The sequence below is a fragment of the Mastomys coucha genome, unplaced genomic scaffold (assembly GCF_008632895.1).
Source record: "Mastomys coucha isolate ucsf_1 unplaced genomic scaffold, UCSF_Mcou_1 pScaffold21, whole genome shotgun sequence".
NCBI lineage: Eukaryota > Metazoa > Chordata > Mammalia > Rodentia > Muridae > Mastomys > Mastomys coucha.
The window spans coordinates 85850534-85870721 of NW_022196904.1; the positions used below are offsets into that span (position 1 = coordinate 85850534).

General features: G+C 41.6%; 1 protein-coding gene and 1 long non-coding RNA gene across 4 annotated transcripts in view; one reads left to right on the forward strand and one right to left on the reverse strand.

The window, feature by feature from the left end:
- Nucleotides 1-3257, forward strand: part of Nars2 (asparaginyl-tRNA synthetase 2, mitochondrial) — a 110162-nt gene extending 106905 nt beyond the window's left edge. For both annotated transcript variants that reach the window (XM_031387416.1, XM_031387417.1), the window contains one exon: nucleotides 1666-3257. In XM_031387416.1, coding sequence (XP_031243276.1) covers nucleotides 1666-1810 — 145 coding nt within the window. In that variant the 3' untranslated portion in view covers nucleotides 1811-3257. The remainder of the gene's footprint in view (nucleotides 1-1665) is intronic.
- The window catches only part of LOC116102587, a 58879-nt gene that overhangs the window by 38332 nt on the left and 359 nt on the right, over nucleotides 1-20188 (reverse strand). For both annotated transcript variants that reach the window (XR_004123234.1, XR_004123233.1), the window contains exons 2-3: nucleotides 19025-19134; nucleotides 5620-5701 (exon numbers count right to left, since the gene is read on the reverse strand). This is a non-coding gene — a long non-coding RNA (uncharacterized LOC116102587). The remainder of the gene's footprint in view (nucleotides 1-5619; nucleotides 5702-19024; nucleotides 19135-20188) is intronic.

The window sequence follows — 20188 nt, forward strand, 5'->3', positions numbered from 1 at the left end:
TTCTATCTCTTGTATTCTGTTGGTGATGCTTGAATCTATGACTCCTGATTTCTTTCCTAGGTTTTCTAATTCCAAGGTTGTCTCCCTTTGTGAGTTCTTTGTTGTTTCTCTTTCCATTTTTAGATCCTGGATGGTTTTGTTTATTTCCTTTACCTATTTGATTTTGTTCTCCTGTAGTTCTTTAAGGGATTTTTGTGTTTCCTCTTTAAGGACTTCTAGCTGTTTGCCTGTTTTCTCCTATATTTTGAGGGAGTTATTTATGTCCTCCTTATAGTCCTGTATCATCATCATTAGATGTGATTTTAGATCTGAATCTTGCTTTTCCACTGTGATGGTGTATCCAGGACTTGCTATGGTGGCAGAATTGGGTTCTGATGATGCCAAGTAACCTTGGTTTGTGTTGCTTATGTTCTTATGCTTGCCTCCTGCCATCTGATTATCTCTAGTGGTACCTGCCCTTGCTAAATCTGACTGGAGCCTGTCCTTCCTGTGATCCTGATTGTGTTAGAACTCCTCAGAGTCAAGCTGTGTCTGTGATCCCAGGCGTGTTAGAGCACCTAGGAGTGGAGCTACCTCTGGGTGTTGTGAGACTGGCTGCAGAATTTGTGTCCCAGGTCTGCTCAGGGCACTGACCCAGACAGACCCAAAGGAACCCATGCCACTGGGCTGGCAGCGATCCTGCGTGCCTGGGTCCTACTGGTCCTGCTTACTCCCCTTGTTGGGACAGATGTTGTGTCCTCCTCACCTCTGATCCTTTGATCCTGGGCATGTTAGAGCAACTGGGAGTGTACATTCCTCTGGGTGTTGTGGGACTGGCTTCGGAATTGGTGCCCAAGGTCTGTTCAGGGCACCAGCCCAATCTGAAAAGAAATCTTTTAAAAAGCAAAATCTTTTTCTAACTCTTCATTCTCAGGGATAGAGAGATGGCTGAGTTGGTAAAATGCTTGTCATACATGCATGAGGATCTGAGTTAAGGCCTCTGCACCCATATAAAAAGCCAAAGACAGCAGCTTACATCTGAAACCCCAGCACTGCAGGAGGGAGGGCGACAGACATAGGCAGACCCCAGACCTTGGCTGGTGAGCCAGTCTAACAGAATTGGTGAGCTCCAAATTCAGACTCTGTCTCAAAACATAAAGTAGAGAGTGACTGGGGAAGATACCTAACATCCATTTCTGGCCTCACATGTCCCCACACAAGCACAGATCCATAGACATACAAGCAGTGTCAGCAACAAACTCTTCATTCTCCTCTGTGTGTTGAATGATATGATTTGAATAAGAGGAACATGCTATCATTAGCAAAAAAGAAAAAAAGAAAAAGAAAAAGGAAATGAGTGCTTTTAAGACGTCTAGTATAATATCTCTGTAGTGTCACGAGGTGAGTTTTCTGTACACGAATAATGCTCAGGCAACTTGAAAAGAATGAATGTCAAGTGACTAGAGCCCACAACTGCACAGCATCCTGCTGCTGTGTGTCTGAGTGGCCCTGGATAGCTAGGTCACTTTATGTCCTCCATTTTCATGATCTCTGTGGAATGAAGAGATAGATCTACTCTGCCTCAGAGACAAAAAAACAAACAGCTGCAAAATACTTATAAGATATGAAAGTCCCGTCAACACATTTGACTGAATTTACAAGTAATGACTCTGTCTTTACAAACAGGTACCTGGACCTTCGCAAGTTTGGCTCTGTGCCACATGGAGGCTTTGGCATGGGATTCGAACGCTACTTACAGTGCATCCTAGGAGTTGACAATATCAAAGATGTTATCCCTTTTCCAAGATTTACTCATTCGTGTCTTTTGTAGCTGAAAGATTGTCAAATGGAAAGTGCTCCATCACCAAGACCCTGCACATGAGTATGTGTGGAGAAGGCTGGGTGTTTGCAGTCTGGAAATGTGGATTTCAGCACACAATTCCTGTGCTTTGATACATAATATATGAAAAGTAGAAACGGTCTTGATCATCTTAAGAAGTCAAAGGCTTTTTTCGTGGACAGATAAACTCCCCAAGGAGGAATTCTAAGAGGGAGTGGACGTTCAAATCTATTACCTCAGTTAGGAAAACAAGAAGGAGCAGCTGGCCATGCTGTCCAGCTGCAGGAGAAGCTGGCGTGGGAGAGTAGCTTGAGCCTGGACATGGGAGTGTAGGGTCTCAGAGTTCTCAGGGACTCTGACCTGATGTCTTGCCTTGCTTTGCCTTTCATTGGTAGCTCACTTCCCTTTCTTGTTTGTTTGTTTGTTTGTTTGTTTTTGCTTGGTTTTTTTTAAACAACTGGTGGGTGAAAATAAGGTGACTTTGACCCTTTTCTCCCTTAAGATTTAAACTTATGTGACACCAATCTTACTCTTGGTGCTTTATCCAACTTTATAGAAGAGAATATTCTTTTTCAGGGTCTAAATAGATTAATAAAGTGGCTATTCTGAATTGAAACATTAATCATTCGGTGGGAAAAAATCATATTTAATAACTGTTGATCTTTAGTTTTAAAAGTTAAAGAGCAGCTGGGCGGTGGTGGCGCACGCCTTTAATCCCAGCACTTGGGAGGCAGAGGCAGGTGGATTTCTGAGTTCCAGGACAGCCTGGTCTACAGAGTGAGTTCCAGGACAGCCAGGATTACACAGAGAAACCCTGTCTCGGAAAAAAAAAAATAAAGTCAAAGAGCTAACATTAACCATTTAAACTTGTCAGTCATTGTTCTAGTTCATTTATATTAGATGTTTATAAATACTCTAATAGTCATTAAAAAATTTTAAGTTGATACTTACGAAAGAAATTATTTTTAAATTCCTATTGATCCTTTTCCAGTGAAATTTGGAAGAAAGGTATCTTTAATCAAAGATGGTGTTGGAAATGTAGCCAAACCTACACAATGGGTAATTTTAGAATATAATGTGGTAGAATGTGACCAGTGCCACTTTGAGTGCTCAAGATATGACACTTCCAACACGTTGGACAAAACCACTTATTTTGTATAAACGGAAACATCATTTCTTCAGAGTTGTTATAGCACTTGGACACACTTGTATTTGCATGTGTATTTAAAACCATGCTTAAACTAGAAATGCAGCTCACAAAGCATTTTCCTAGCACACTTGGTGCTCTGGGTTTGATCCATGGTGTGGGTAGAAGAGGGGGTGTCACACTTTTAAAAACTCTTGACTTGTTTTAGTCTTCAGCAGGCTTCATTTATGGGGAACTATTGTTGGTTGTATATTCAGTTGAATTTATATGTATTAAACAATTATAAAGTGACATGCATACCTAAAATAATTTTCAAAGTTTTACTAGATACACTTGCAGGTTAATTACTTTCTAAATTTAATTTTACATGTCTGGTTGTTTTCTCTGCATATATATATGTACACATACATGTATGTTGCCTGCCTGGTACCACCCACAGAGACCAAAAGGGGGCATCTGGTCCCCTGGAATTTGTAGTTAGAGATGGTTGTGAGTTGCTATGTGGATGCTGGGAATAGAACCTGGCTCCTCTGGAAGAGCAGCCTGTCCCCTTAACTGATGAGCCATCTCTCCAGCCCTGTTAGGTTAATTATCTTTCTGGGGTTGGAGGTGACAGGGTCTCTCTATATAGCTCTGACTGTTCTGAAACTTTCTAAGTAGACTAGACTGGTCTTGACCTCATTTGTGCATACCATGCCTAGCAGGCCCTGCCTTTGGTTGGTTTTAACCAGTGTAGGTTGTGTTTCTTAACTGATCTAGAATTTACATCTGAAGAGTGAACTTGAGAGCCTTGGGGCTAAAAGATACCCACCAGGTTGACCGGCCTAATGCAGAGAACCCTCTGCGCCTGGGCCCTATGTTTGGGGTTTTATTGTTGTTTGTTTGTTTGTTTGTTTTTGGTTTGGGGTTTTTTGTTTTGTTTGGTTTGGTTTGGTTTGGCTTTTAGAGACAAGGTTTCTCTGTGTAGCCCTGACTGTCTGGGAACTCTCTGTAGACCAAGCTGTCCTCAAACTCAAGAGATCAACCTGCTTCTGCCTCCCAAGTGTTGGGATTAAAGGCATGTGCCACCACTGCCCGGCTTGTTTTTTCTTGAAAAGATGTTCATTCCATTGCTGAATCTTTAAGCTAAGATTCAGCAAGCTAAGCTAAAGTCCCAGCTCCAATCTACTTTCCTTTACGTACTAAGTTTAGGAAACAACGAGAGGGATAATTGGACTTTCATAGGACTCGCTGCAGCCATGATTAGAAGAAGTCCATTTGTGTATTCAAAGAATACTGTTGGAGCTTCTTTTGTGTGTCAGAACTGTGCTAGGTGGTAAGCAGTTATGAACAAAACAGAAGTGACACTTTGTGGAGTTTATAACCTATTAAAAAAACACATAATGAGACAAATGATGTATTTCAAATGTAATATGAGAAAGCTGTGTAAAAAACAGTAAGCTTCCTAGAAAAGGCATCTTTGGAAAACAGTGACATTTAGCTTTAAACCTGGATGGCTAATGACAAAAAAAAATATTTATTTTTAAGTTATTACATTTATTTATTTATGGGAACAGTGTGTATACCTCACATGCATGTATCAGGGTCAGAGAACAGCTTTCCAGAGTCTTCTCTTCTTCCACCATCTGAGTCACAGTGATGGAACTTAGGTTGTCAGGGTTGACAGCAAAAGCCTTCACCAGCTGAGCCAAGTCCCAAGCCTGTGGAAAACACTTTAACACATTTGCAGCAGAGGCTCATATTGACCTGCTGGTGGTAATTTTATGGAGTCAGCCCACCCACTCACAGTTCAGGGAGCTTGTGGCACTAGCAGTTCCAAACCCATTAGGAACCATGCCTTTCATGATTTTCAAGAAACTAATCTTAGAGGACATCAGGCAGGGCATCACAAGAGCCATGATGGAAAGAGTACTGAGTAAGAAGTCCCATGTTCCAGTCTCAGCACCAGCTTATCTGAGGAGGCTTACTTAGGCAAGCAGAACCACCTGCGTGGATTGCAAGTATTCCATCAGCAGAATTCACTTTGAAGAAAATAAACTCTGAATACCCTTCAGTCTTAGTTAGGTTTTCCATTGCTGTGAAGAGACATCATGACCAAGGCAACTACTATAAAGGCAAATATCTAATTTTGGCTGGCTTACAGTTTCAGAGGTTTAGTCCATTATCATCATGGTGGGAAGCATACAGTGTGTAAAGAAGACATGGTGCTGAGGAGCTGAGAATTCTACATCTCCATCAGAAGGAAGCCAGGAGGAGACTAGAGGTATGTTTCCTACTGGACAGAGCTTAGCGTTTAATACCTCAAAGCCCTACCACCCCCTCAGTGACACACTTCCTCCAGCAAGGCCACACCTCCTAATAGTGCCACTCCCTATGGACCAAGCATTCACATATGTGAGTCTATGGAGGCCGTTCCTGTTGAAACCACCACACCTATTTTTTCAATCTGTGCTGCACATTGTCACTAAGAGTTGTCTAGTCTTTAGATCACTCACAATCCCTAGAACACACTGAGCTTGGAAAAGGAGACTGACAGCTGAACAGTAGATTTAAGCATGTTCAATGTGTGCTGTGTGGTTGAAAGATCTTAGAACATCAATGTATTGTTTCATGCCTTTGCCAAGACCTTCAGCAGTGTCTTTCTGAAACTTACTTAGTTACTCCTTGTCTCGACAGTTGCTCACACGTTGAGTGTCACATGCCTGATGATGTCCATTTTTGGTGCAGTAATTGTGCTTTATCAATAGTTGGACAAAAAACAAATATTGGTGTCAGATGATGACATATTTGTGAAAGAAGATGAAAATAACAATAAAAAATGGCTTGTAGGTAATACAACAGGGAACAATTTAAAGTACCAATAGCAAACATGTAAATAACTATATATATCTACATATAGAGAATAAAAACATGGTTATAACAATAGAACAAATAGTCCAATCAATCACTGGGCAAATTTTTTAAACGGACAATTCTCAAAAAGCATAATTTTTTAAAACAGAAACACAAATGACTAATAAACACACACACACACACACACTTATCAACATCCTCAGCTATAAAGGAAATGAAAATCAAAACTACATTAAGAAACATTTCACCTCTGTCAAAATGGGTGTCATTAAGAAAATAAATGCTGTTGAGAATGTATAGAAAAGAATTCTTTATACACTGTTGGAAGGAATGTACGTTAGTTCAGCCACTATGGAAATCAATTCGGGGATTCCCCTTTTTTTTTTTTTTAAAGGCAACTAAAACTAAAACTGCCATGTTACCTTGCTGGACATACACAAAAGGAATCAGAAGCAGCATAGCAGAGCGACACCGCAGCCATCCTCACTGTTGTGCTGGCTATGGTAGCCAGGAGGAGAACCATCCAAGTATCCATACACAAAGAAAATAAGGCATATTCATACGCTCAGGGAGTATTCCATTCACCTTAAATGGAATTTAAATCATGTCATGTGCAGGGAGATGGATAGGACTAGAGATCATGTTAAGCAAAATAGGCCTAATATCACATTTTCTCTCATACAATCTAGATTTTTGCTTGTTTGTGTGTTTGTTTTGAATCAAGTTCTTACTATATGTCCCTGAGTGGCCTAGAACTCAATTTGTAAACCAGGTTGGCCTTAAACCTCAACTCCCCAGCTCTGGGGCATGCACCCTGTGCCTGTTAGAGTACAGTTTTGCTTTTTGTTGTTTTGTTTGGTTCGGTTTTTAAGAAATGAAATAGAAGGGGCCTGTTTAAGAGAAAGGGAACCAATGGGAAGGAACAGAGAAAAGAGGGTGGGGGAGGTAGTGAATTTGATCTATATACATTGTATACATGTATGAAAATGTCATGGAGCCCAGCAGTTTAAAAGCTCACTGTGCCTCAGTGAGTATGTGTTGAAAAGAATCCGTGGTACTTTGGATGAGAATAGCCCTGTAGGCTCATATATTTGAATGCTTTGTTTACTGTTGGAACCATTTTGGGAAGGGCTAGGAAGTGTGGCCTTGTTAGAGGAGGTGTGACACTGAGGATGGGCTTTGTGGTTCAAAGCTCAGTCCAAGCCATCTCTTTCTGTCTCCAACTTGCAGATAAGATATAAGTTCTGAGGTACTGCTCCAGTGCCATGCTTGCCAACCTGCTGCCATGCTCCCAGCCATGGTGGTCATGAGCTCACCCTCTAAAACTGTAAGCAAGCCCCCAATTTAATGCTTTTACAAGTTGCCTTGGTCATGGTGTCTCTCCACAGCAACAGAAAAGTAACTAAAACAAGGTCTCATCATATTACCAAGGCTGGCCTGAAAGAACTGTTCCCTGCCTTAGCCTTCTGAGCGCTGACTTTTAGGGTCATGTACATTAACCCACACCTAGCACTACACTGATAATTGGGGGAGGGGCTCTCAACATGTGTGCATACACATGAATGGATTTATGGAAGCCAAAGGAAGATGTTAAATTCTCAGAGTTGTAATTACAGGTAGGTGTGTGTGTGTGTGTGTGTGTGTGTGTGTGTGTGTGTGTGTGTGTGAGTGAGAGAGAGAGAGAGAGAGAGAGAGAGAGAGAGAGAGAGAGAGAGAGAGAGAGAGAGAGATCGATCAATCATCCCTGGTCCTCATCTTAACTGCTGAGTCATCTCTGTAGTCCCATAATAATATTGTTATAATGTTTTATATATTGAAAGGTTGGTTTAAGTTAAGTAGCTTCTTCTTGGAAAAACTGACTTCCAATGGGAAAGAAATGAAAATCTGTTTACCCAACATTTTCAAATATCACCTCCATCTAAGTGATAACCCCAGCAGTTCAAGAGTATAATCTAAAACCATGTTCTAAAATGTATATATGGTTTTTTTGAAATTTCCGCTTGACTGTCCTCTTTGCTGGTGGCAGTTGCCATGTTTCTTTGATCTAGGAGAATGAAATGGTGTGGTCCGTGCTCTCTACACTTTCCTCTCACCATGGTCTGACCCATAGCGGAGACTGCTGAATTGTCACAGATCAGCAAGGAGCTCTTTGACCTGTGCCGCTCTTCAGCACGATCTGTCAGATGCTTCCCTTTCCAATTCCAATGGTTTACATCCACCTTCTGTATAAACTCAGCTTAGGCATCCACACATGACTGAACAGGCATCGAAGAAGTGCTTGGTGGAATGGAATCACTCCAGCTGTTCGTTTGGATTACATTGCTGTTTATTCATATATTTATTTGCTTAGTAAGTGGATGAGGTAAGAACATAAAAACACGGTTGAAAGACTGACTGATTGGTAAATGTGTGGGGTATTTTGGCTTCTGATCAATATTTGTATTCAGTCTACAATCTAAGCTATGTATAATTAAGAAAGACATAGGTAATATTAATATCCAATTGTAATTTCTTCCCAGTTGTTATGGCAAATTAAGAGATAGGAAACACACTAAGAACTGAGCAAATGTCAGCCTTGATTGCCCTGTGTTAAAGTGAGTTGGCAGAACTTCCATAAGTCACATTTTACCAGGTTATGTTCAAAACTGCCACGTGGAACCTTGAGGCTCTATGGTATCCAGGAATTCTTTTATCAGTTATGGCTCCAGAAATCTTAGAGTTCTATCTGGTGTGAATTTACAGCTTTTATTAGCACATGGAGTATTTTCTGGTGGCCTTTGTTTTTTTTTTTTTAAAAAAAAAAGCTGCCAGGTGCTTCCTAAACTGACATTGAGGCAGACAGTCTTCAGTAACTTTCTGAAACCCCTAAATGTATGTAGTTGTTAGTCTTATGACTATCATTTGGCCATCATTTTATAGTTTCTAAAATGTTTCCAGGTGTTTTCTTAATTCATAAAACAGTAGTATCGTAGGCTTTTATTGCTGTGAAGAGACATCATGACCAAGGCAACTCTTATATTGAGACAACATTTATGTTGGCTTACAGGCCAAGGTCAGAGGTTCAATTCATTATCATCAAGGCAGGAGCATGGTAGCATCCAGGCAGGCATGACAGTAGAGGAGCTGAGAGTTTTACATTTTTATCAAAGGAAGCCAGGAGCAGACTACTGTCTTCTAGACAGCTAGGAAGAGGGTCTCAATGCCCACTCCCACGGTGGCACATTTCCTACAATAAGGCCACACCTAATAGTGTCACTTCCTGGGCCAAGCATATTCAGACCACAAGTATCTTGTAGACTTTGTTCCCTTTTATTGAAGTGGTCTTGAAAAGATAGCTTAACTAAGAGAAAGAGAACCTACAAATGAAGTCCAAGGCCATCTGCCTCCAAAGAAATTAAAGCTGCAACTTCCTAGTAACCAAAGAACATTGCATCTTAAACCCCAGCATGTTGTAAAGTACACCTTTTGCCTCTAATTTCTGTGTTCTACAGAGGGAGACTGAAATTAAAATTGGAAGGAAAAAAACACACCATGATTGAGCTTAAGTACATTCTAGTAAAAAGAAACTGAAAATGGGGCAAAGGACAGTAGGTCAAGTAATTCACTTTGGCTTACGATACCTTGGTTAACCTCAGAATGGATGTACAATGGATACAGGGTCACACTGTAAAGCCTAGGCTGACTTCAAACCTATGGTCCTCTTCCTTCACCCTCTGCACCCTCCCAAGTGCCAGGACTACAGGCATGCTCTGTGTTGCCTTTGTTTCCTTTCTTCCTGAAAGGGTCTTATGTGGCCCAGGCTGACCTGGTACTCAACATGTAGCTGAAGTTGACCTTGAACTCCTAATCCTCCTGTCTGTGCTTCCCAAGTGCTGGGAGTTAAGTTTGCACCACCATGCTAGGCTTTGTCCTGGGAGTCAAACCCAGGCTTCCTTTAATGCTGGACAAGCACTCAATAGCTGAGGGCCATCTCTAGCCATCCTCCGTTTCTTGAATGAGTTTATAATCATATTTCCCCTGTTTTAATCTTTGGACTATCTTAGAATATACATAGAAAGATGCAAGAACTTGGATGAGAAGTGCCAATATTTGCTATTTGAAAAATATTCCTCTGATAATAAAAGCTTAGCAGACCTGTCTAGTGAAAGGTTTGGCATTTTGTTCACTTCTTTGGTTATAGGTTTAATTTAGCAGCTCTACATATATCTGGCAGAACCTGGGCTATTTTCTATTATGGCTGACACAGCCTTTTCCATATGCTGGCTCAACAAGAAATGCTAGTTTTCTCATTTTTGTTAGGGTCCTAGTTAAACCAAAAACAAAACAAAAACCTTCTTACTGGATATCATATCCTACTTCCCAACTATCACATATAAACTACTCTCTCTATTACCCCATTCTGGGTAATTTGCCAACTGCCCTTGTAAATAGTAAATAACAACTCACTGCCTTGATTCTACTCCAATAGAAAGGAGGTTGATGAGTTGCTTCCTGTTTTGGTTGGTTGGTTGGTTGATTGCAGTATTGGCAGTTGAACCCAGGACCTCACATGTGCTAAACCGACACTCTCCTACTTACTCCTCTAGCCTAAATTCACTACCTTAAGAGAGAACTTTTCTATCCTCAGAGTGACTATTAGGAACCGCTGCCTGATAGTAACTAAACCAGTGTGTAGTTTGTTACCTGGTTAGAAATGTGGCAACACTTAGCTACTCCCAAGCCTTCTCTTCTCCAACACATAAGTCAGCTGGATAACTCATCTTTTCCTGGGGCAGTATCCTCCTCCAAGTCACTCCTTAGAAGTGTATCCTTCAAATGTGGCTTTTGGCCAGCTGAGAGCTTCCCTCTCTTGTTCATGCAGCAGCATTCCAAATGTGTGTGTCCTGTGATGACACTCTTGGTAGAAGAACTATGAAGTCACCTATGCATCACTGTCTACCTTACATCCTGTGGTATTGCTATACCTCCCGCAAATACTGCTAAAGTCTCTTAACTGCACTCCCAGCCTCCTTCACTTTTAGATTACAAAAACAGGCATAGTTCATTTACCCACAGCATGAGACAGAGGTGAAGCACACTGCATCCTTCCACTGAAGATTAGCACTAATATAGAACATTTTCTTTGTAGTACCTCAAAAAGCAAGACCTGGTTTCCATGCAGTTAGTACATGTCTGGCCAGTGGTCTCTAAGTGTAATTCCCATCTGCCCAATTCTCCATTAGGAATTTTCACTGGGAAACTAATGAGTGAGTTAAATACTCAGGACATTTTCTGAGTATATTTAGTGACAAAGAAATGATACTGGCTGTCGAAGACCCTGGTTAAGCCTGACATTCTCTTTCCTGCCTGTGTTATACTCAGCAAGTTATTTAACCTCTGAAGTCTGCAATCTACCTACAAATGATAATAAAGCTCCTATATTGCTGGGAACCGTGAGGTTATATGACAGGGCTTCATAAATTGAAAGCATTGCCCAATCTAAGGTTTCTTAAAGGAAACTTTTTAAAGTAAAAGTAAAAACATACTTAAATTAACATATGTCAAATGAAGTGTTTGCAGCTAATAAAGATATGAGGAAATATGCCAAAATTTTTTAACGTTACGTTTTAATCTGTGGGTAAATCCTATATATGTAAAAGAAATAAGTTACTACAGAGCAGTGGCATTGTGTGACTTACCCTTTAAAGGCTTTTTAAGTATTCAGTTCAGGTCAATAAACTTTTACTGACCACTCACTGTGCCACACCCTGTAATGCACTTTCTGGATAGAGATAACTGTTATGCCCCAGTTCACACAGTCTTTGTGAAAGGTTATGGTTTATATATTGAGCATATCTGGGATAGAACAGCCTGTAATTGACATTTTCTTAAACAGTCATATCAAGTAAGACGTAAGAGTTTCTGCACTGAAAAAAGTTCAGAGGGGCTTTAATTCTTTTGTATATGATAAAGGATACGTAATCATACAAGTGTCCTACTCAGTGAACATGATTTGGACTCCGTATTCTTTGTTGTTGTTGTTACTTGACACATGTTAGCAGACATATAGACAAATATGGGGCAGCCTGCCTTAGTCTCCCAAGTGCTAGCATTAGAGGTATATGCAGCCATGCCGGTTTTGTTCCCTGTACTTTTAAGGTCATTTTTATGCCTCTACATACATGAAGTATGATAGCTGGTGGAAACCCATGCCCCACAGCTTGCTGTAGCTCTCACCACATCGCTTCTCCAGCACTCTCCCACATTTCCTCCTCCTTCTCTGCTCTCTCCCCCTCTCGTCTCTCTTATGCTAGCAGTCTATCAGTGTCCAGGTGCTTCCCCTTCCTTTTTCCACGCCAGCACCCCTGGGCATGTCAACTAAAAACAACTTCTTTCATTTTCCTAGATACTAACATGTATGAGTATTTAAAAAAAAAATCAGAATGGGCTGTTTGTGGATTAATGATAACAAAAATATCCACAGACTCAAAAGCAATAATCAAAAGTAGTATTGGGGTCTGGGAGTGCTGCTCTGTTGGAGGAGTGCTTGTCAAGCATACTTAAAACTGTGAGTTTGAGCTCTAACAATGCATGAACCAGGTATAGTACATGCCTGTAGTCCCAGCATTTACGGGGTAGATACAGAAGAATGAGACGTTCCAGCTCATCTTCAGCTATATACTGAGTTCAAGTCTAGCCTGAATTGCATGGGGCTCTTTCATTTTAAAAAATGTTTTTAAAAAGTAATGGACAAAATCTGGTGGTATATGCCTAAAATCCTAGCACTCAGGAAGCTAAAGCAAGAGAATTTTAAAGCAAGAGAATTTGAGGCTAACCTGAGTTTCATATTAGATGCTATCTCAAAACATACACAAAAATCTGGATGCTCAACTAATAGTCTGTCTCCCGATTCTGTGTTTAGAAAGGTGATTTCTATGGCATATCTCCTGGCATTGCTTCTTGAATGCAATTACTTGGCAGGTGACTTCTCAAGAATGGATCTGGCTGCTCACCATTATAACCGCAGGGCCTAACAAGGTGCCATTGAAATGGTATTCAGTTAATATTATTCAGTGAATATATTGAGCTGAAAAGAATTCAGAAGCAGGCTTAGATGGATTAGGCTGAAATTGCTGAGATTTTTCAGTTAATGATTTTTTCTTTAAGCTTTCTCTAATTCTAGACAAGTTTCTTGTTCTCCAATTTAAAGTCATAACTTATATTCTCTAATTCAACAAATTTCCATCACCTAGATGACCTGAAAGCAAATTGAAATACTAGTCCCTGTTTCTTTAGCCCCCATAAAAGTGGTGAATAATTTCTTATTTCATCTAAACATACCTCTTAAACCCCTGCTCAGGCTGCTGCAGAGACCTGCCACCTCTTTCTCAGAAGGATACGGAGCTTCCTAAAAAGCAATCTTTGTTCATCTTGGTATTGTGCACTTGAGATGGTAGTTTCTCAGCAAATCCTTCCTGAGAGTTGGATACCATTCACATAAATAACCACTCCTAAGTAATGTGTACTTGGATATAAGCGTAACATTTTGTATTTGAAAGAAAGGCATGCTTGTCTAAATATTTTTGAAGGTCAAGTGATAAATAACTAGATACACACTGAAAAAAGTTGGGTTGCCTTTTATACCTATTATGTTTTTAAGGCCTGGAGTGGTAGTACATTCTTGTAATCCCAATATATCTGAGCTAGAAGAATTAGCCACAAATTTGAGGACAGCCTGTATACCAAGACTCTGTCTCAGAAGGGTGGGGGTGGGGAGCAGGACTGGGGATGTGACTCAGTTGTAGAGCACTTGCCTAGCATTCACTAAGCTCTTGTTTGGGTCCCCAGGACCTCATAATTGTTTATTGCTGAGTTCATTAATTAGATCAGAGAAATTTCAGAAGAGAATCTTTGAGGTTTTGTTTTTCCTAGAACTTTGTGAAAGTACTTAATTACAATTGCTGCCAACATATTTCTAACCACTCTAGGAAAAGAAAACAGTAAATGAATTTCCAACTCTTTTGAGAGACACTGGACCCTGGGTGTGCTTGCATGTCATTTGACTTCAACTGCTTTCCTTTTTTACTTAATTGTGTTTAATATGGTTAATAACTCCCAATCCCCGGGGAGCTGTCATTTAGAGAGGGGCTGAGCCGGAAGCTGTTTTAATTCTGGCTTTTGTTTCAGCCTCTAAATGTAATGCCACATGATTGTTGAGCCAACAGTAATCCAGTTTTAAAAAGAAAAAAAAAAAGAGTCTTCATAGTTATTACATCATCAAATTAATCCTGATTACATCAAATTATGTTGAAACAGACCACAGCTGTGTGCCCTGTTGCAGCAACTGCCTGAGGCCTCATCCACAAGATACATCTGGGTGTCAGGAAGATGTTTGGGGGTTTATTTTTGTTACAAAATACTAATGTACAGGGGAAACAACCTGTTCTCCTTCCACTGCTTGGTAGGAGCTGAAAACTTTGTGACTGCCCAGCAGCAGTGGAAAATCATCTCCAATACCAAAGAAGAGGGACCCAGGACCTTTTGTACAATTTTCCACAAGGGGAAAAAGTGTAAGAAGGAAAGTCAACGTAAGAACTGACTAGAGAAGAGGGGAACAGAGGTCATTAGGCTGTGTGCCTCAGAGTGCTAGAGCTGCTGGCTCAGGCCAGCTGTTGAAAACTGATTGTTCAGTTGGAATGTACCTAGTAAGCCGGCTGTTAAATAATATTTAAATTGTAACAAGAATGGAGAAGATGTGGATAGGTTGGAGCCCGGCTCAAACCTTGCAGGTAGGTGTGGCTGCTATGGAAAACAATCCATCAGTACTTAAGTAGTTGAACAGGGGGCTAGAGAGAGCTTAGTAATTCAGAATGCTTACTATTCTTGCAGAGCAGAGCATTGGTGGCTGGTTCCCAGCTCCCATGTGGTGGCTCACAAATGCCTGTAATTCAGTTCCAGGGTTCTGATACAATCTTCTGGCCTCTGTAGGCTCTTAAGCATATGTGGTGCACATACCCTCATTCAAACAAATGGTCATATATATAAAATAAGAAAAAAAAATTCTTTTTTAAGTTGAACAGACCTGACCCACCTGGACTACTGTTATGGTTTGGATTTGAAATGTCCCTTACAGGTTCCAGTTTTGAGTGCATATTCTCCAGGTATTGTTTTGGAAGGCTGTGGAACCTTTAAGAGGTGGGGCCTAACTGACCAAAATAGGTACTAGGGCCAGGATTTTGAAGACTATGCCTTCCCTGAATCCCCACCCCAGTCCTGCTTCATGCTCTCTTCCTGGTTCTGAGTCTGGGAAGAGTTTCTGCCACAGGCGTTCACTGCTGCCAGGTGCTCTAATCTCGGCATTCTCCACTGCGACAGCCTGAAACCAGTAACCAAATTAAACCTTTCTTCTCTGAACTTGTGTCACCATGATGCAAACAGCTAATGCAGCTACTTAGTGAGGTCCTACCAAAAAATTTAAAAAAATAAATAAATAAAAAGTTGATCAGAGACTTGAAACCATGTGTTTTATAATGTGTCTATGTTTTATGTCTTTATGCTGTAAGTAACAATGGAGTGTCTGTGTGCATCTTGAGACTCTACATTCAAGGATATTAAATTAATTGATAGCCTAAAATGGTCTGTGGGTAAAGGAAGGATGCGTATTTTCTGGCAAATACTCTAAAGCAACCCCTTCCCTCCCAGAGAGCCAGTTTTGAAAGCATTCAACATCTCCTCACAAGCTTTGGGCCAGTCATATTGGGGACCTGGAAAGAAATACAAAATGAGGTTGAGTGACCAACTGAGGCCTTTTTGATCCCCTACAAAACAGAAAGTGCAGATCCACAACCTGCAGACTCACATAGTGTAGAATGTAGCTTGTGCGGGGCAAGTGCTGTTCCCTTTGAGGGGTGGGCAAGCCTAGCATGTCTTCCTACCTTAGGCCTCCAACCTATGGCGATCTTCCTCTCTTTAATTCTTGAGTGCTAGACTACAAGCATCATGAACCATCATGCCCAAAAGAATAATCTCTGCTCCATGCTCAGTGAAACCATTTTGAATCAGGGGATGTGATTTCTCCTACTTTCCTAGTTCTGTGTGGGTAGAGAAGTTTAGTATTAGAACTGAAGTACTGTTAGTAAAGCCAGATGTCAGAATAACCAGGAAGAATCAGTGCTTACTCCCTGAGAGGAAGAAAACTGGATTTGGAAACCAAAGGTTAACAGAGTTAGCTCTCTGGAGCCTGAGGGTATAAGTCAAAAGGTCAGAGGAACCATGGATTTTGAAACTCTCCAAGAGTTACAGCTGTTAATTGGGCCAGCTCTATAGCCTTAAACTACACTCTAAGCTATACAGCCATCTTCATGGCTCAGGATTCCCTGCATTTGCTCAGCCTGTCCATCTAGGACAGTGGCTACAGTAGGACTTCTCTGGGATTCTGGGTGCTCCCAGTAGTCCACAGCCCTACTTGTCATCCCTTTTAAAGGAATGACCATGTATTGTGAATCTGACCTCAAAACTTAAGATGTACTCCTGCCCTCAAGGAACTCATAGCTGATTAAGTATCTACAGTAATGAAAGTGTGGTTAGTGCTAGGGAAGTGGGTCTTGATATGTATTCAAGGTCTAGTTTGAGCTTTGTCTCTCTGGAGCAGGTAAGGTGCTGGTCCTTGTTTGTAGAGCTCAGCATTTTTTAGGAGACTGACAAGTGGATTTGCAGCAGGATATATGTAGCAGTGATGTTGCTTTGGCCACCATAGCAAAAGCTATTCTAAAGAAACACTGGTATGCCTCCCTCCTTTCAGCTATCAGATCATTAAAACAACAAAATGAACACACGAACAAAGAATGTGTTAGCCAAAGAAGGGACTTGCTTCCTAGGAAGGGAGCCCGTACAGTTCTGACAGTTAGGGGCCAACTTCCAGGATAAACTGGAGCTAAGACAACGATTGGTCAGTGATTGACAGGACCACACCCGGACCAGAATTGCTTAGATACTTATGTCTTTTACCCTCTGTTTAAACCTAAGCCTCAAGTCAGTGCTCTCCATGGTATGAACTTGGGGTTAGGAGTTAAGTCACTGAGGCTTTTTATTTCTCAATATGGCCACACTGGATACATTTCCTTTCTCAGCCTTTCACCATTAATGGTCTCTTTATTGGCATATGAGGACAGGTAACTGTAGCTTGCTAAGGTTGCCAGGGACTATGTTTTCATCTAATGACTCCAGTAACATTGTCATCCCCCCAGCACTCTTGAAGCATGTCCTAGGAGGCTAACTGCCACAGAACAAGTAGCTATGGTCTGTCGTTTGTTTTGTTTTCCATTTTTTGAGACAGGAGCTCACTATGTAGCTCTGGCTATCCTAGAATTCACTGTGTAGACTAGGCTGGCTTTGAACTCACAGAGATGCACCTGCTTCTGGCTCCCAGAATGCTGGGATTAAAGTCATACACCATCGTGCCTGGCTGGTTCTGACTATTGACAAAGGTGAAAGTGGAAAACTGAACTAGCTTAAGCTTTTCAAAGAAATTTATTTAACAATTCATAGAGAAGAAACCAAATTAAGTCTTAATCACACCCGAAGCCCAGCATCCTCAGCCTTGGGTAATCAGATGGTCATTTGATGAGGATAATAAAGTTGGTTCAAAGCAACCAGGAAGCACCCAGAAACATCCCCCAGAGGTGAGTGTCCTGAAGGTCACCATCACCAGCTGAGATGGCTCATCTGCTCACACTGACTTTTTCACAAGCAGCACTCTGCTCTGAAATGAGCCTGTCTTCTAAACTGAAGGGAGAAAAGGCAGAAGGGCTAGGGCACAAACATCCAACCCCACAAGCAGGCCAATGACTGACGTCAAGCCTTGTGAGAATGGTTATTAATCACTCCAGCCTGGTGTGCAGTTGAGGACAGCTCTTTCCAGCTCTCTCAACCCATTCCTGGGATCCTTCCACCAGCCATGCACCTGCTGCTGGCCACAAACCCTCAGCTTTGAGACAGGCACGAATGCAGGCTGCCTCCCATAACATTCAAAGCCACACTGCACCCATTAGGGCCCAGGCTTTGTGGAGGAGATGGCAACAAGGCATGGGTGGTGTCTGTCTCTCCCGGGCCCCACTGCCCCTCCTACCCCAACACACACACACACACACACACACACACACACAAATGTGTGCATGTCTTAAATCTCTGCATGGCAACCTCCCCTAAAATGTTCATTTCCTGGGAACTTAATGGGAAAATGGGATTAATGTCCCAAAGAACTCTTGGGGCTGGCTATTAATTCCCGTTTAGGAAATACCAGTGGTCTTTAATCAAAATTGCCTAAATTACAATCTAGTGAAGCATGTCCTTGTAGGGCTTAGGGGTCGGTGTCATTCCAACTATTTCCAATAGATGGCACCCATCTTCATGTAAATAAATCATTCGCATAATTTGTTTTCCTTTTTTTTTTTTTTCCAGGGAGATGGGGGGGCTGGGGAGACAACAGCGAGCGAGCGGAGAGGACACAGTAAAAGTCCAGACAGGAACATTCTGTCCAAGGGCTGTTTCCAGGCCTAACACACTTCTGAGACTCTGAAGACAGAGCCAGGGAGCCCAACAATCATGCTTCCTGGGTGCAGCCTGGAACCATTGATAAGGACAGTGAAAGTCAGGGCAGAAGAGCAAGGGCACTAAGTGTAGCCCCCTGCCTGAGTTTTGGACAAGGATTGGGAAGTTCAGAAGACTTCCCCAAACCCTAGCTATGTAACTGTTATATTTCAAGACCCTTTCTGTCTTTGATCACAAAACACCAGACTGCCAATTTCATGTGAACTTAAAATAACAACCCTATCTTTGCTAAACAAAACCAACTCCGACTAATAGTTGATGAGTCTCCCAGCCTGTGTCTTAAATCTCACAATCCTCAGATTAGTATTCCCACCCTCCTAGGAAAGGGTAGGGCATATTTCTGCTTGACTTCCATCACAAACCCTAGAAGCAGGCAATCTTTGCAGATTTCTCAGGCTGCAATCCTGGAGACTTGGCACCAGGACTCGAATGTGAATGGAATCAGGGTTGCTTTATTTTGACTGGGAGTCAGTGCCTCCTGGTTAACTTGGCAGACTAAGTATTTTGATATTTATGTCTCACAAAGGGTGTAAGGTCCTGGGAGCCAGAGGTTTAAAATGGTCATAACTCTAGTGGTGGTTTAAGAATCCCTAAATTAAAAAGTCAAGGGTGATTACCAGATAGAGCCTAAGCATTCTAGCTTCATGTTCTGTCGAGCTACTCTGGATACTTGAAGGTCAGTGAAATAGGTCAAAGGTCTCTCCATCTCTCAGGGTGCCTAGAAAAGCTAAGCACAGGGTAGGAATCAGCTTTTACAATTGAAATGGTTAAAGATTCCCCAATCCAATCAAACAAAATCTGTTGAACTAAAGGATGTCCAACTATCTAAAATAACTAGCTTTGCCAAACCCAAATAAAAGACCAAAATATCCAGAAAACAAAGGTTACGCTGAGGCACTGCAAGATGCTGCCTCTCTAGTTCATGCATCCACCGAACAAGATGCTGCCTCTCTAGTTCATGCATCCACCGAACAAGGCCCCATAGATAAAGCTGGTCACTAAGCACTTTCCAGAGAAACTAGAAGGGAACCTGCCTTTTAAAAGCTGTTTGCAAAGGTGCTTTGTGAGTTGAAAAAGAACTCTTACCAAAGGTTTTAGTTTTGGTTTTCTTTTTCCTCCGCCTTCCCCCTGGAGCATTGTATGCTTCCTGGTCCTTTATCTCAACCCCCCCAACAGTCACATCTATATAGGAGAGATCTCACTGCAAGTCAGTGGTAGGAACTCTGGAAAATTCTATCACAATTTCTTGTTCTTTTATACCTCCTTGTTTTCCAATTCATTGTGTTCTGTAAAACTGTAAAACAGTTTCCTTTTACTGGATTCAGTTCTCCCAGAGGCAGTATGGGAGAGCGCCAGCTGGACTTTGTTTCTCAGCAATAAGGTCTAGTCCCACCTCCCCCCAGCACCCTCTGATCTACAGACATTACAGCAATCCATCACTCTGAGGGAAAAAAAAAACAGGTGAGAAGACTGCTCTCCCCTCCTCCTTCCAAAACACCTGGATTAGAAAGGACCGCATTGTATCAGCTGTGGGACTTAAGGCTGTCTGTAAAATGGGTATAATTACTGCCTACCCAATTTGTAGGATAGTGAAGATAAGCGCTGTGAAAAGATGAATGCAAAACGCTCCCAGCACACAGTGGGTCTGTTTGCTGCTTCTCTGGCCTAGAGACGTGAGAGTTAACGTACAGCGAAGCAGGACACTCATTTTCAACCAGAATCGGACTTACTGAAACCTGAAACTGTGGGAATGGGACAGGAAACTGGAGCAGCCCTAGGAT